At 44.5% G+C, this 16595-nt stretch overlaps 1 protein-coding gene across 5 annotated transcripts in view; it reads left to right on the plus strand.

Moving 5' to 3' along the window:
- The window catches only part of LOC125686714 (PH and SEC7 domain-containing protein 3-like), a 116966-nt gene extending 103270 nt beyond the window's left edge, over positions 1–13696 (plus strand). For 4 of the 5 annotated variants that reach the window (XM_048931049.1, XM_048931047.1, XM_048931050.1 and 1 more), the window contains one exon: positions 312–9846. In XM_048931049.1, coding sequence (XP_048787006.1) covers positions 312–524 — 213 coding nt within the window. In that variant the 3' untranslated portion in view covers positions 525–9846. Of the gene's footprint in view, positions 1–311; positions 9847–11815; positions 11993–13609 lie in introns of those variants that run through there. The other variant, XM_048931048.1, reaches the window with a different exon arrangement.
- Positions 13697–16595: the final 2899 nt, after the last annotated feature.

Consider the following 16595-nt stretch of genomic DNA (forward strand, 5'->3'; position numbering starts at 1 on the left):
AGCTCCTTCTTGGTGTTGTTACTCAGAAATAACCACGCATTCTAGCTAGCTGAGAGCCACCATTCAGATTGGAATTTGTATGCTGCAGAACTGAGTGTTTTAAATTGCACAGCATTTCCTTGAGCACAGCCTGACCGAAATCCTTTTTGCACAGTGCAATTTACATTAGTCACCATTGTTCATATCCATATTAGACTCCTTACTTTCAACATCACTTGAAACTTGAAGCTATTACGTCATCTAGATAATCTTTCAAATGTTTCTGCAGAATTTGTCGTATACTGATTCAACCCTTTCTTTTCATTTCCCAGAAAAATCGCTATGAGATTTACATTGGCCTCCTGAAAGAAGGGGTGAAGGAGCTGCTGAGTGGAGGAGAGAACGATGCGTCAGGACTGAAGAAATCCCACTCGAGTACGTCGCTCAATCAGGAGTCTCCAGTTAGTGCCAAGGTGAAACGCAATGTCTCAGAGAGGAAGGACTACAGGCCAGAAACACCCAGCATTAAGCAGAAGGTCACTTAGGGTGGAAATGACAACTAGGGGAACAGCCATGCAGCAAAGTACCGGTGGTCAAATTTTTTCCAGCTCAAAATCTGTCATACATAAAAATAAGTGCATCTGCCTGAATGGGGTGTTAGTGACATTTTCTATTGTATATTTTGCTGTTTCTGTGCAGATTGTGGGAGATGTCTTTGCTCCTGCTTTGCTTTGCTCTGTTATTTTATCATTTAGCAATTGAAGCATTGGGACTTTTTTGTGTTCTGTTACTAAAGGAGCTGGGGGAAGGGTAGAGCGCTGTCACGTATATTCTGTCTCTTCCCCATTTATCTCCTCCCATCGGCATGTGGCTTTCATCTCTCAAGTCACTTGTCACTTTATTTACATGGTGGGTGGGAAAAATAACTGGACAAATGCTGCAGCATTGTGAATATGAGCGGTAGCTGTGAGAAATTTGTACAAACAGGCAGCTGCAGAGGGCTGGATAGAGTCTAGAACAATGGGAACAGTGGTTTCCTGACAATGCAGAGCATGTTGGTACTGGTAATTAGCAATGGGTGCTGTAGTAAATAGCCACTCTTGCTTGTTGCTATTGAATTGACCCTGGACCCACAAACGCAAAGGACTGCAACCTGGAAATCTCTGGCAGTGCTGGGATGACAGCATTGGAATCATTTGTTTGCTTCTTTCCAAGCAAAAAGTCTTCTCCTGAGTTAGCAGGGTGGAACGTGTCCAAACCTGTGCTGTCTCTGTGGTCAGGGAGATGAGGAATTACCAGGTTGGAATGAGCCACTGGGTTGCATATGTGTTCTAAAGACAAAGGGCCTCTGTGTAGTTTTTAACTATACACTCTCACTTAGCTGCTATATAGAGCCTTATGATACATTGTCTCCTGATGCTCCACTTTCCAGGAGTTTTCTTGTTGGTACGTGCAGATGCATGCAATTTCTCTGATAGTTACAGAGTACTTTGCTTTTTCTCTTCAGGAAACGATTGTCCCCACCTGTTCATTTTTATGCTTTAGCTGATATGCAGGTGGAAGAGGCTTGGGCCTACTGGAGAATGGCACTGACCTTTTCTCACTCGGAGCCAGGATTTGATGCAATCCTGGTTACTCTGTGCTGGAGGCTGGCGCAAGGCAGCCTGACTGACACATCCTACCCTTCACCTGCCAGTTGCCAGCTCACCTTGCAGCTCCAGCACATCCTGCTTCAGACTTTTGGAAGAAAGTAGAGGGTGGGGAGAGGCTGCCATGGGTAGAGCTTTCCATACTTCCAGACCCTGTTTGCCCCACAGATCCTTGCAGTATTCGGCAGTCTTGAGTGCAGAAATGTTGCACAAATCATTTGTCTGCTTCCCAGTGCCTCTTGCCTTATGGAAGCAAGAGCATTGGCTTGCCTGGTACTGTACACTCTCAGTTTTAATCTCTGATGTGATACTGTCTTGCTGGGTGAGCTCAGACAAGTCTCTCCCTTTTCATCTTACCCTTGCCACATACAGAATAGTATAACCATTCTGGCCCTTTTCACAGAGCATTCTGAGAGGCAAGGTTGAGGCCAGCTGAGAAATGTTGATTGCTAGTATTTTTGTTATACCTGGCACAGGGCAGCTGTCCTGATGGATGTATAATGTATAGAGAAGCGTCAAGATCAATACAAGGACTATTTAGAAATGTGATGGTATTTAAAGCCCAAATAACGTAGGGTCACACATCAAGAAAAATTACTGTCTGATTGGATGTGCACTCTGCCAGACTTCCCAAAGTGCCCAAGTCAATTAGTCTAGTTTGTTGAACTGCTGGTTCCATGGACAGACAAGGGAGCAATCAAAGATAGAAGGACCTTAACAGGTGCCACTTGACTTGCCTCCCCCACTGAGAACCACCATGCTTTCCCAGTGTGCTCACTGTTGGCTGTAACCAAGATGACACGCTCTCAGATCGTCAGTCCCTGCAGTTGCAGCCTGGCAGCGAAACCAGATGGGACTGATTCCATGTGTGATGTTGCATTTGCATGACACATGTGATGTGCACATTTGGAGTTTGCCAGAGTGTGGTTGCTTCGTCCAAGGAATCGGCAGGTCAGCTCCTAGCCCTGGTAATGTCTGTAAATACTGCAGTCCTGAATAGAAACTGTCAGCGCTTGTTTAGTGCTATAGCTATAGAAGTTCTGTGTGATTATTGTGGAGCATGTGTTCAGTCCTATTACTCAAGAAAGATGCTTTCTTTCACTGGAGCCAGAGGGACAGAGTGCAGCGTACTGCACTGGGAGACTCACTGTGTGATAGTGCTTATTGGAGGGGATTGTTTGAATTAATCGTCTCTGGTAGGTAAGAAACTCCAGGGGGGGGTGGAAACAAAGCCAGGAGGAGATCCCTGCAGCTGTTCGTCATACTCTGGTGGTTTAAAACAAACAGTGGAGAGGGAGGTTATGCTGAGATGGAAAAAAGACATATGGTTGATGCTGAATGCATATTTGAGAAGAAAACTTGCCCAGCTGTAGATAGTGGCATTTCATAGAAAGTGTGCAACAGAAATAGAAAAAGGGCTCAGGTTTGTAAATGGGCCCTGCTTGACTTTCAGAGCGGAGTTGTCTGTGTGAGCTTTTCAAATGCAGCCTGGAATATGCACAACAAACCTCTTGTGAATACAGAGTACATAGCCTTAAAAGGTGAAGAGGCAACATTTAAATTTTTTTCTCAGCTTTTAAGATGTTCTGGATGCTGTAGGCTGCAGTTAAATTGCTGAGCTCAAAAAGAAATGATTCCCGTAAAATGCATTTCCCAGCTTTGACAGAGAAACTGCTTAATTCCTTTTCAAAGTTGTTGCAAAGGAGATGATTTGAAGTAATAAGAAAGTCAAAAAGTGAACTGCAAAAATGTGTTTTTTTCAGTTTTTATTATTTATTCTCCATTTCCAGGTACACTTGCAAATGGATTAGGGTCTAAGCGTTAAGTCTCATCTGTGCTTAGTAAATGCAGTTTTTCACTATATTTTTTAGTGATTAAAAATCTGTTGAGCTTGGAGCACTCTTGGTGAGATTGTTGAGGCATGCAGATTAGTTTACTGAGAATTTGTCAGGTTCTGCTTCAGTTTTAATTAATGTCATTTTGCTCCATTGCTTTACAAATTCTAGGCATCCCAGGCAGCCAAGTGAAAATGCACATTTCAGAGGCCAAGAGAAAAAGGAGATGCTGTCGTGAAAGCCTAAGCCTCCTGGACTCCCTTAGGAACAGGACCATCTACTAAGCAGTACTGTCAGTTGCTTGCTTTTTTTTTTCCCCAATGCTACTGTAAAGGATGGACACATGCTCTCAGGGGGCATCAGTGGTGCATGTTGTTGGGTGGTACCACGGGGAGCCTGACTGGATGGCTTTGCATGGTATCAGTACCGGCCTCTCTTTGTTGAATGTTTGACCTCCGTGACTCAGGAACTCTGTTGTAATGTGCAAGAGTATACTGCTGAGTTCCAACATTCCCCTGCATGCCTGGCTGTCCCCACCTGATCTCAGTATGGATTTCTGGGGATGTTCAGTGTGAGCTGGAGTTAAATGGGGCTTGTTTTGGGCCCTGTTCAGCACAGGTGGAGCTGTGTCTAGATGCTCAGTGTTAAGACATTGCAGCACTGGCTCCTTCAACTGCAACTGACAGACCACCACCAGTGTGTGCAAGTGTACAGCCCCTAAGGCAGCCTTTGCGTTGGTGCCTGCAGGGAGGCATCGTTCTTCTTTGCCATCCTCCCTGCTGCAGCATGCCGCCTGGAAACCGTCGCTCAGGCAAAGCCTCTGCCCACGTCTTGAGAGGGGGATGTGGAGAAGGGAGCAGGATTGGGCCAGCATCCTTCTCTGAAGCACTGCTGGCTGCTCACGTATGTGGGTTCCTCTCCTGGCTGACGAAGGAGAGGCAGGAAGGTTTGGACTGTGCCCGGACATGACAGGAGAGAGGGGAGGGAGGGAAGACATTTTTGTGCTTCTCCCTCCTCTCCTGCAGCCAAAGGTGAGATACTCCCCCAAAGCCAAAATTGCGCTCTCCTTTGTAAGGCAGCAGGATGCTGAGGTTTTTGTCAGCAGTGATGTGAAAGAAAATCTCTGGGTTGGCTTGTATGCATCTTGCAGATAAATCACACATGGACCAGTGAACATGACTGCAGCTTTTTAATCCAGTATTTATGTTGTGTCTTTAATTGATGTAGAGAGATAAGTCAGCCAGCAGGGTGATTAATGTAGCAGAGCTGTGGGGGAACACTGTTCAGCTGTGACGCCAACTCAGACACTTTTTCATCTACAGCCAGCCACTTGTAAATGGTTACCAGAAGCTTTCTAAGGGCTGTAACAGCTCATCTCTTAAGTGCTTTCTCCTTGATCCTGCCCACTCCAAGGGTGCTGCCTGTCCAAGTTTACAGCTCTTCTAGAGCTCAATGTGCAGCAGAGTGCTGCTTTGAGCAAGAATTTGAGCTAGCTGGCCTCCAGAGGCCCCTCATGACCTGGATCATATGGTGCATTCCTGTATTGAGGCTGGTTGTCCATCTGGCTTGAAACAACCAAACTTTTGGCTCACTCCAATGGGACTGGACACCCAGTTGATGAGAGTAGTCACTTTGGTGAGTAGGTGTCTGCGGCAGTGGAGAAAGTCAGTTGCAGCAGGGTTATCATTGCATTTCTGCAGTGTGCTTCTCAAAAGTGGGTAAGACTTTTTTTTGCAGACAACTTGTAGCTTACAGTGTCTGCATTTTCCATTGCTAAATCAATTTTGGCCTTATCACAGTTAGTCTGACAGCTCCTCCTCCTTTTCTGTCAAGCTGCTCCTGTCTGTCATCTTAGCACCTCAGCTGCTTCTGTGTAACAGGTCTCTTCCCTTCCATGCTTGCAGAAATGTGGAAAATTTGAGTGTCCCATCTTGCCTGGAGAAAACCTGCTCTGAAGCAGTGCTGCATCGAATAGATAACCCTTTGAGCAGCTTTCCCATTCTGCTCATTTGTAGCCTGTATTCCCCAGCTACATTTATAGCTGGAAGGTGCGAGACATGAGTTTCAGACTCCTGTATTCCTCTTGTGTTGTGCTGCATGGATGCAAGGTTCCCCTCCCACACTTAGACCAGACACTTGTGATGTTCCTAGTCACCTCTCTACAGATCTCAGAGGCAGAGGCAGTCTTCTGTGGGGAAACTGACATGCTCTTTTGCAAGGATTTGGGTACTTTCCCAAATTCCAGGTCATAAATTTCAGGGAGCTGTGTGGGGAAAAAAAGAAAGAAAAAAAGGCATCATTTTCAATCCGTGTCCCCAAGCACAGTGAGACGATGTCCAGAAATACCATCTGCTTTTGCAGAGGCAAAGGCAGTGTAAACACCTTATCTCCAGCAATCTTCTAGGTGGCGGCCTGTTGGAACTGTACTCAGTGTGGATCTCCTGAAACTCTGGGGTGCCACATTTTCTCTGAAATGGCTGTTCTGAAGTCCACATTTCACCAGTGTTCCTAGAGCGTTACTGAAGCTGCTCAGCATGTGCTTCTGGTGTCAGCCGCCTGGGCTGCCACAAAGGGCAAGCTGAGGAGATTGTGTCAGAAATGTCCTTGAAAGAAGTGATCTCTGGCTTATACTTTATACAGAGTATTATTTATAGTGTATATTTGTGCAGTTTGCCTTCGCTTCTCCTCTCTGAGCTCTCCCAGCAGCATAGGTATGGCTTATGAACTGCTTCACCTGGGGTTTCTGAGCATTTGCTCCAGAAAGAAGAGGCTTGTCGACCTCCAGAGAAACTGTATTTCCCAAGCTACGGACCAGTACATGGGATCATTTCCAATATGGCTGATGTTACTGAAGGCATTCAGAAAGCCAGTGCCACCCTCCATGGCTCTTCACTTCCTGGATCCTGGGGCACACTGTGCTCCAGTATTGCCTTTAGTGCTGGGGAGAATTAGAGATGCTGGCTTCTTTTCCACATACACTGCACTGCTTGGGAAACTGCCCTCAGTTTCTATCACCAGCTGGTTCTCTCCCTTGTGACTGCAGCAACCTGGGCTGTCACGGCTTCATTGGGAGGGGACTACTTTAAATAAGAGTTAAGAGGAGAGGTTGCCCTGGAGAGATGTGTCTGGAAGCCCTCTGTGAACGTCAGCTCTCTGTTGGCAGTACCCAGCTCAACAGTGAAAGGCCAGCTTGGCCTTGCCTGCAAGTAGGTACCTTCATTCACTTTGTTAGCTGCATTTAAGCTCTATGTGAATTATTAGATCACTTTCCTTAACAAGTCCAAGTTACAGCTTTCCCAGAGGCTGCACTGTTGACCTGACTTTGCTGCTGTGGTCAAAAGGAGCAAATGTAAGCCAGCACAAAGTGTTTCTGTCATTCCCTTTGAGTAATGAAGTGTTCTGTAAAAGTTATAAATTGTTAAACAATAAGGGACCTACCATGGCATCTGCTGTTAAAGCTGTGCCAGGAATCAGCTGGAGTACGTGCCTAAGGTGTATTTAGCCTGAGGAAAAAGTACAGTACTTGGCAATGCATGGTTTAGAAATGCCACAAATTACAGCCACACAGCTTTTCTCTGACATTATCCTTTGCAACTAGCAGCCACTTTGTAGCAGTGGTCCTGTCTGTAATTCACCTAAACTAGACCAACAGCAAGATGCATTTTGCTCAAGCAGACAAAATTTCAGCTTTGCATTGGGCAATGTGAATATCCTTGTTTAACCACTTAGCAGCTAGCCACCTGCTATGGAGACATGTTGGACACAAAGTCCTTTGTCTTCCCAGAGCCTCTTGCTGGGAAAAGGGTGGTCTGTGGTTCCCAGTCTGTGCTGCTTCACAAGCAAGGCACATGCTATTGACAGTAAAAGTCTTAAGTCACTTACACACTTAGGAAAACTTGGTGCTCAGTGCTGTGAAGTTCTGAAAAAGTGTGGGATGAGAACGATGTTGGATTTTTTTTTTATTTTATTTTTTCATGTGTACATATTCGTGACAACTGTCCTCTTACTTCAGGCTAGAAGAACAAAGTTTTTTGGCAGTTTGAAAACTTTAAAATCAATACTTTCTGTGTGAGGTACAATCTGAGGCTTACAGTACTTGGTGAATGTGTTTAAGTGATGCCTATAGATGTGTGTATGTGTTCATAGGTATAGTATGGCTTCTGTGACTCAACACTCCAGAGCCTGCTGTTCTTTTCTGAGGCTTATTTTGGTCAAAGCATTTAAGAAGCTGCAAACTGTGTTAGGATGCTTGTTCTTATTGTTCTCAAAATAAGTTAGAGTCATCAGAGCTTTTGCAGAGTTAGGCTATCCCTTGAGCTGTGCCTCAGTCTCTGTTGTGTTGCCCAGCAGGGGCTGTGTGTAGCTGAAAGCAAAGGCATATATCTGAGAGTCTAAGCAAGGATCACGGGGTTCTATTTTCTGCTAGCTCAACACTGGGTTATCTCCCCATTTCTGTTAGCAGATGCCTGTACCATGAGCATCAATGCCTACTTCTGAAAATCACACTCTGAAGATCAAATATACAGCTTTACTTCTGAAATTGTTGACCTCTCTCTGTGAAAATTCAACAAAAGGGCGTCATGTCCAAAACCGTGTCCAAAGCAGGACAGGTGCCTGTGATGTCTCCTGCAGACAGAATCACGCAGTAGTAGTGAGGGTTTCTTTCTGCAATTATACAGATTTCAAGAAGAGTGTTTGTTTCATCAGTGGGGAGAAGAAGACCAACAGGAGTGAAATATCACTATAAGGCTTCTTGTTTGACTCCCAAAGGTTTCCCTTGTGAGATCTAAACAAGTTGTTAAGAGGTTGCTGGGCTAAGTAAAGGCATAAGGAAGGATTTTCTAGTGGATTTTCCAATTTGCTCTAGCTGGTGCAATGTTAGGACTATCTGCATTATTCTAGGAAAGAAGGAGCAAAGCCAGAGGGTGGGATTCTTACCTGGAATCATAAAACTTATCAGATGTTAAAGTGTTAGCTCGAAGTACTCGAGTACTTGTGAAGTCATGGCTGTATGCTTGACTGGACCATGGCCAGTCTTGCAAGACTAAGATGCAAGTTGACTGCAGCGGAGGGTGAAATTAAGAGGGACATCCTCATCATCTTCCTTTGGATCAGTTGTGATCCTTTTCAGGCAACAAGCTCTCCCTTGGGTTACCTGCCTCCCTTGGTGATGCAGAGAGTAAGTGAGTTCAGAGTTGTGGTAGAAGTTGGCACTTGTTCTCAGCCTGAGAAGATGCAGTTCAGAAAAAGCATCTAATTAACAGTTTCTATGGTGTAGTACCCCTGTGGGAACAGTGACCCTCAGCAGCAGTAGTGCAAAGACCATCTTGCACATGCATGTGTGCACACTGCCCATCTCCTTTGTGCAGACCTAACTTTACTGGGCCAAACAGCAGTCCTTGCAAGATCTTTCCTCTTGGTGGCCTCCTGTCCCTTTTGCCAAGTGTAGGAGCCTTCTTTCTCACACTGTTCAACTCACTTTACTCTTATCACTGACTCAGTGGAGTTTCTTCATACGACACACTAGAGACGCAGTCCCAGTCTCACTGCTCTGTGGTACTTCTTGGCTCTGCTGTGAGGCGACATTGAGGTAATCACTCTATCTTTTCCAGCAGCGTGAAATTTGCTGCTCTGACTCGTGGTGTGGTCAGGCTTGAGGCTATCTTACCAGGGCACTCCTTCCTGTCCCTGGGTGTGTTCATTGCCAGAAAAGCACATTCTTCCTTGGTGGTCAGAGTCAGACTTCAATCAAATCCTGGTTCATGGGAGACATTTCCACGTGCTGCTGGTGTCCACAAGGACTCAAACATGTGCTTGCTTACACAGAGATGGTTTCCTGAAGCAGAGTTGTCACTCTTTTCTACAGGTACCACAGGATGCCCTCCTTTATTCTGCTTCATGTAACTGGTACTAGAATGATCATTTCCTGATAAATGAAGGCACTTAATCAGTCCTCTTCTCCGCGGAGGAAGGACTTTTGGGGATATTGTTATATCATTTGAAATAATATTTTGGAATTTAAGTTTACATTGCTTTATTTTTCACTTGAGGTGACTGTATATAAATATTTTCCTCTATTTTATCATTGCTGATAAAGTAAGCCTACGGTATACAGACAAATAATTTGCCTTTGATGTATTGAAACTGTGAGATATAAAGTAGAATTCTCTCTTGTGTCCATGTTCCTGACTATTACTCTGTTCCTCAGTGTTTTTATAAGCTGGAATAAGTGTTGCTTACGGGCAACAGAGAGCCTGCAAGCTTCTCAATAATTTTTATGTAATTGAACTCAAGCAACCCTAGTGAAGGATCTCACATATGTATAATGATATATGTATATGTACAAACTTTAGAAAGAAATAAACCAAATGTATTTCATCTTCTGCAATTGAATGGTTTCTTTTGGAGCCCTTACCTTTCCTTCGTATGCATGGGAACATGAAGGTGGTATTGGGGACTCATAGCAACCCCTAGCTGGACAGACCTGCTCGGGGAAAATGTGTGTCCACCAGCTTGTACAGCTGTTCCTCAGAGCACCCTGCTCTCCTCTGGCAGTCAGCAGACTCCAAGTTTCCAGAGCTGGAGAGTGTGTGTACTGTGTACCTTACAGAAACACAGTCTGGACCAGCATGCCTTGGCATGGCAGAATGCATTATGGCCCTACAAGATGTACAGCAAACACTGTCTATCACAGGAATCTTGAGGAGACATGTGGCTGGGGCCAGCAGTAGGGCACGTGCACTAGTCCTCAGTGAGGACAGCTGGAGTATCTCTCTTTGTACCTCTGCAACAGGTTGCCTTATGTATGGGCTGTTACAGAATGTATTAGCTATGAAGTTACCTCCACTTAGCTGTGAAAAGACAGGAAGAGAAATAAGTGATTAAAGATGGGTTTGCAAGCAGATGGATTGGTAGAGGGAGGCTGCAGTGATCACCTGTTCAAAAATGACCTCAACCATTTTACAGAACACTTTGCTTGAGATTTGCTTGGGTTGGAAATTGCTGATGGTCTAGTGAATGGAAGGAAACAAGACCCGTGACAGACAGAAAAGCAGGACACTAAAGAAAAAGAGGGAATGCAGAAATATAGGTGAGAGTGGGTTCACCAGAGTGAAGGAGACTGCACAATGCATAGAAAGCAATTTTGTGTTTCCTGTTCTTGCACTGGATGTGGCTCATTGTGGGAGCGGAAGAGACTGATGAACAGGTAACAGGACACCTTCAATAGCAGGTTGGGCACAGAGAACCTTCACAACAGGCCTGTGAGGTTTTGTTTGGAAACACTGGTAAGGAAGGTATTTTTTCTTACCAAGATCTCTGTAAATGACCATCGTGAGATAAGTTGTTTTTTTTTCCCTCCTAGAAACTTGGCACATTAGATGAATGCAAGACTTTGAGGTAGTTACGCTCTTTTCATATTATGCTATGGAATATCAGACTTTTTCTTTGCTGTTCCTGTATTTCCTATCCTGGTTACTTCGGATACTTCAAAGCTCTGAGAGTTTCTGGTCCTAATACATGTTCATGGGTTACTATGTCTTCTAAGAAAGGGCTATAGAATTGATAGTGGAGTGGGAGTTATACTTAGGAAGATGTATTAAATGCCTCCTCTAATGTCCAAATGAATGTTTGACTGTTTGTTAAAGGTAATGCCAGTGCTTATCACTACATCTTTTTCTATTTTGTCTTCCTAACTGACAAAGTCAACTCTGAGCACATTCTCTTTATTCTTTGTTGTCCATTTTCAGTTTACATTTCCGAGTAAGTAATAAAACTATCAAGTGAACCCAGAAGTTTATATATACAGCTAAAATCTCCACAGTCCACAGAAGCTACAGATGTCTTCAGCTATTTATAAATAATCTAGCATGAGAGAGTGACTTCACCCCAAAGTAAAGCACAGATAGGTCTAAAGTTGTCATGGATATCACTAGGTTTGAAATTGGAAGAGTTCTTAAGATAGCAGAGTACTGATGTGCTGCGGTGGCCTCCTAAATGGCAAGGCAAGGGCAAAAATATCTGGAGGCTTTTAGGAGCCTCTAGCATTATGCGGAGAATGATATGGTGATGACTCAGGTTTTTATCTGTAGTGTCATTGCATTTTCCTGCTCTTTCTATGTTTGCTGCTAAACAGATATTTTTCAGAAGAAATTATACCACCCACCATACTAATCATTTCTCCCTAAAATTGGGCCATGCTAGAAAAAATGGACTACTACACAGCAGATTGCCAGCCGCTCTGAGATTGCTCTAATGATCACATTTGTTACAGGGTATCTCTTCTGGTCACCGTTCCACAGCTAATTTTGGGGTGCATAGGGTACACAGGTGATGTGGATCTTTCTTTTGTAGATCATCTAAAGCACACCAATTCTTCTTAGAGAAGATCATCAATGGAACTACATGAAGCTGACATTGCCCCAGGAGGAACTTTGGAAAAAATGTGCTTGTATACAGAGGTAGCAGAACTGGGCCAGCCATGGGCAAGTAATACCAGTCTTACAGAGCAGCTGAAGCAGAGAAAGGAAGGTATGAAAGAGGCAAAAAGGTTGCCAGAAATAGAAACAGTGATGAATAAGGTAGAAAATCAGGTGAAGAACAACGGATGGGGGAATATTCTGGGGGGAGGAGTGCCTGTGCCTACGAATGATAGTGCTGTTGACTGACAGACCCAAGCCAGAGGCAGTTCCTGTGCGATGACCCATTGACTTTCCATCTGGACTGTGTCTGAAAAAATTGGTGTGGGGGTGGGGTGCACAGGGATAGATCTGCACCTGGGTTATAGGTCATGTGGGGAGGGAAGCACGGTGGATTTGTAACTGAGTGGTAGCTCTGTGTGACACATAGTATGGAAAAGCTGATTAAACTGATTAAAAGCTCTGTAATTGTATAATAGTGTAGAAAACAGTATAATTGTAGGCAAGTGAGGGTATTGTGTTTATTGGGTAATCGATATATTCCTTATTTAATAGCTTGACCATTTTCTTAGTAGTGGTTTGAGTTGGTTTCTGAAATAAATTGAATGGGGAGAATGGCTGCAGGACAGTTCCCTCTTACTGTAAACCACTACAAGTTTAATGACTCAGACAACTAAAAAGATGTTTGTAAGAATATTTGGAAATATTTGAATTATGCAGGAGCTCTGCCAGTGGCCACAAGGTAAAAAGGATGAATACTGAGAATGCAAAAATGACATTAAAAGGACATTTTGAGAAATCAAGGCCTGTGAGTTAAAATCTCAGTGACAGACTTCTGTAGTGCAGAAGCATTGTGTTTTCTCTAAGAACAAACATTACTTGTCTGCACATGTGAAGGCACTGGGGGATCTTTATCCATGCAGTCTTGAAATGTAGGTGAAATGTACAGATGGCTGGAAAACTGCAGAAGACTGCAGAATATAGCATCAGGGATAGGAAGCTCTGCGGAAAAAAAATGGCAGGGAGGGTTTGCAGTAGGGGAGAGGGAATGGTTTGAAAGCTGAAAGCAAGGAGAAAACTAAACAAGAGTGTAAAGAAATAGCATGGGAGGCAAGTGAACTGCATACAGATCCATCTATCATTTGAAAAAGCAACCCATTAATAAGAAAGAAGCAGCCACCTATGAAGGTTGCCTAGCACCTTCCTTTGTCTTTTGGCAAAAGGTTCATGTTCCCCCACTGTTTGCAGGGGAGATCTGAACACTGTCAGGGCTGCCATGAGGTCAGGAGAGGGTGCTGTGTGCTGGCCTTCAGAGAAGACTGCTCAGAGGCAGCCAAGATAAATACTCCTTTCTGTGCTTTGTAGCTTGGAAGACAGCAGCATCCCTGGGTCTGTGCACTGTCTGCTGGATGTGGAATGTCTTTGTTGGGAAAAGCAGGGAAACAAACACTCACAGAAAGCAAACTTCCCCCTGAATCACTGTGCAGAGATTGTTAAAAAAAAAAAGTGGAATTTGTGTTTGTGTGTTTTTCTTCCCTGAAGGAACAGTCTTTGTCAGACATAAATCATCCTTCTGTCCATTCCCCTCACCCTTTGACTCTGAGCTCAGAAGTGCTCAGTAGAGACATTCCATCACCTCTGAGAAGGTGAATATTTTTAATTGGTTTGAGCAAGCTTCACCCTTCTGCCCACATGTCCAGTGTTAAAGAAGAGCACTTTGTCTTTTCAGGTGAATTCCAGCCACGGCCTGCTAACAAGGATGTGTGTCTCTAGAAATTTGTGGTGGATGCAACCTGCAGAACAGGTGTGTGCCTTGTCAGTTGGGAAGTAGATTGGATAAGGTGACAACTGGGGCACTGCTGCGATGTCAGGTGTGGAAAGCATTTCTGATGAGACAAAAGCACATGTTATACCCACACTTCTCAGTGCATGTTGCTCTCCATCCCATCCAGAGCTGTACTGTGCGGGAACATGAAGTACTGAGACCAGGGTGGATGGAGCCAGAATAATTTCTGGAGTAATGCCGACACCAATTATTACACCCCTGTCTTCTCCCAGAGTGATGCTTGCTGTGGTAGGCTGTTGAAGTGGGCTGTGCCTGGGGTGGCAGTACTCTCTCTGTCTGGGCTGAAACATCCTGCTGGGATGGTTTTGTGGGGGCCTCACAGCTAGCCAATGATAGCAGCTATGGTGTAAAACCTGAATCTGCTACCGCTGCCGTACCCACGCTGCGTTTCTCTGGCAACTGAGGTGTGGGTGGCAGTTAGAGGTTGTAATTGTTTCTGGAAAAAAAAAACAAAAAAAAAAAAACAAAAAAACCACACACACAAATCAAAAAAAAAGAAAAAAAAAAAAAAAAGCATGAAGAAAGAAGTTGTCTTTTTCTTTAGCTGCAATTTCTGAGTGCACTTTAGACAAATTGTCAGAATCCACATTTGTGTTGGCAGGGAACCAGACTCCCTGGCACACTGATTAAACGGTGTGTGGGCAAAACGTAGGCAGATGATGGGGACCTGTACAGCAAAACCTCAGAGAGCCTTGTTTTCATTTGCTTTTTTTTTTTTTTTCCTCCCTCCAAATTCCTTTTAGGATAGTTTTCTGACCATCACTCATTGGCTCTGCTTTGAGTCTTGATCCTCTTGACATTGGGCGCTGAGAAGATCAGTGAACCCAGAGCAGCAGCTGCTTGTGGTGAATAACTCTCACTGACAGGTAGGCAGGTGAACCTCTGAGTGCAGTGAAACTGCCGGAGAGACCCAAAACGTCGGACTACAGCAATAAAAAGGAAATTTTTACAGGTGGATTGGACTCTTTTCTTCCAGTGGCCCACCTGGACATGAAAGGATGTTCTCCTGCTCCAGCTTCAGCCTCCCTGGTTAGTCTGTCCATGAGGGCCCTGGGCTCTGACACCACAGGCAGCCACCCAGGAAGAAGTGGTGCTGAGGAATTTCAGACATTAGCTCATCTGCTGCTTGAATCTCACAACCGTGGCATTTCCACACTGTTGTGTGTGTAGAGTGAAGACCTTTGCATATCGTTCCCAGAATATCTTTCTATCTGACAAGGTGGGATCCCTTGGTTCACCTTGGCTTGCATGTTCACTAACCTTCTGTTTGTTCTTTTATCATTTCTCTTAGGGGTTATTTGCACGCTGTCAGAAAGGTAAGATGAGTTGATGAAGCCTCTGTGACCACAGCATGCATCACATGGATGCTCTCTCTTTTCAGGAACACAATGATAGAGCTCCACTGTAACTCAAAGACCCTTCACTTCCGTGCAGCAGGTGATGCCACCACAAAGGGCTTGGCTGGATAGATGCATCTGAGGGGAAGTAACTGCTTTAAAATGCATGGGATGTACTGCATCAAATACTTTGGCACTCTGATTCAGATGGCCACCTTGCATTCTGGCTTCTGGAGTGTAGCACGCTGTATCCTGCAAGAGTCTCTTTTAAAATCTGAACACGTTCTCCACAGCAATTTGATTCACATCTTTCGCTAATTCCTCTTGAACTTTCTAAGAGATCTGGCACAAACAAGTCCCTAGAGGTATTTTACAGCCCTTTGGGCTCTTGCTGTGCTCATGATTCATCAGATGTCTCTTGATGTGATGTTTAGCTCAGAGTGTAGTCTGACAGGGCCTCCTTGCTGAGCATTAGGAGATGCAGATATCCTCTAGGGGATGTATGCCAATCATACAGTTTGGGACTTGCCCACTCTTGATTTCAGAGGGTGCCCAGGCAAGAGCTATTTGGAAGCACAGGCTCCAGCCCAACCCAGCCTGATCTGCTGTGTGCTTGGGAGCCAGAAAGGTTTCACCCCTAGTTTCACTGGGAGCAGACAAAGGCCAAGGCTGAGTGCATGTGCCAGTTCTTCCTGTACTATTTAAATGCAAACTCTCCAGGGCAGGGGCCTCAACCATGTACATTCAACAGTAATAAATATTAATCCCCATGATTTGCAAACAGCAAGGCTTTTGGGTACTGGCATGGCTTTAATAGAAAACACAAAAGGCCTGGCACAATGTTTATGAGCCCTGGAGATGGTTTAACTTGTTCGAATGCATACTTGGCTTTGAGTCACAGATGTGATCAATCAAAGGAGCAGTCCTTTCCTTCTGACTCACCAAGGCTGTTTCTCTGAATCTGTGGGGTTTAAATACCCATTTGACTCAATTCAAGCTTCAAGTAGTTAGGCTTGAAAAAAATCTGACTGCCAAAACCACAGTTGTTGCAACTGTCTCTGACTTTGGCAAGGTCAGGGAGAGATGGCTTGGATGCTAAAGGCAGAGGGGCATGTCTTTGTCTTTCACCAGCTGAGAGCTGACCTCTGTGGGCCATGCAGTGCAGATTTGCTGGGATGCCAAACCTAGAAAACTTCCCCTTTAAATTTTGTCTGATCTGCCTTTCTTCCCAAAGAAAAGACTTTAAATAATAATAAAAAAAAAAAAAAAAAAAAGAAGAAATCATGCAAATGCTCTCTGCAGTAAGCTGTTCAAGTTTGCCATTCCATGCCTGGGAATCCTGATTTTGTCCAGGGACCAGCCTCCCTTATCCATTCAGTTCCTTCCATTGCAGTACAGTTTTTATTCTACATTTCCTCAGCAGATATACTAAGAGTCCCTGTAAGTTTCTGCAGGCCTTGGTCTATTCCACTTTGAATGATGAAAGGCTGCCATAGTTAATGGTCACTGTTGCTTCTGTTCGGGTTGTGGTG

The sequence above is a fragment of the Lagopus muta genome, chromosome Z (assembly GCF_023343835.1).
Source record: "Lagopus muta isolate bLagMut1 chromosome Z, bLagMut1 primary, whole genome shotgun sequence".
Taxonomy (NCBI): domain Eukaryota; kingdom Metazoa; phylum Chordata; class Aves; order Galliformes; family Phasianidae; genus Lagopus; species Lagopus muta.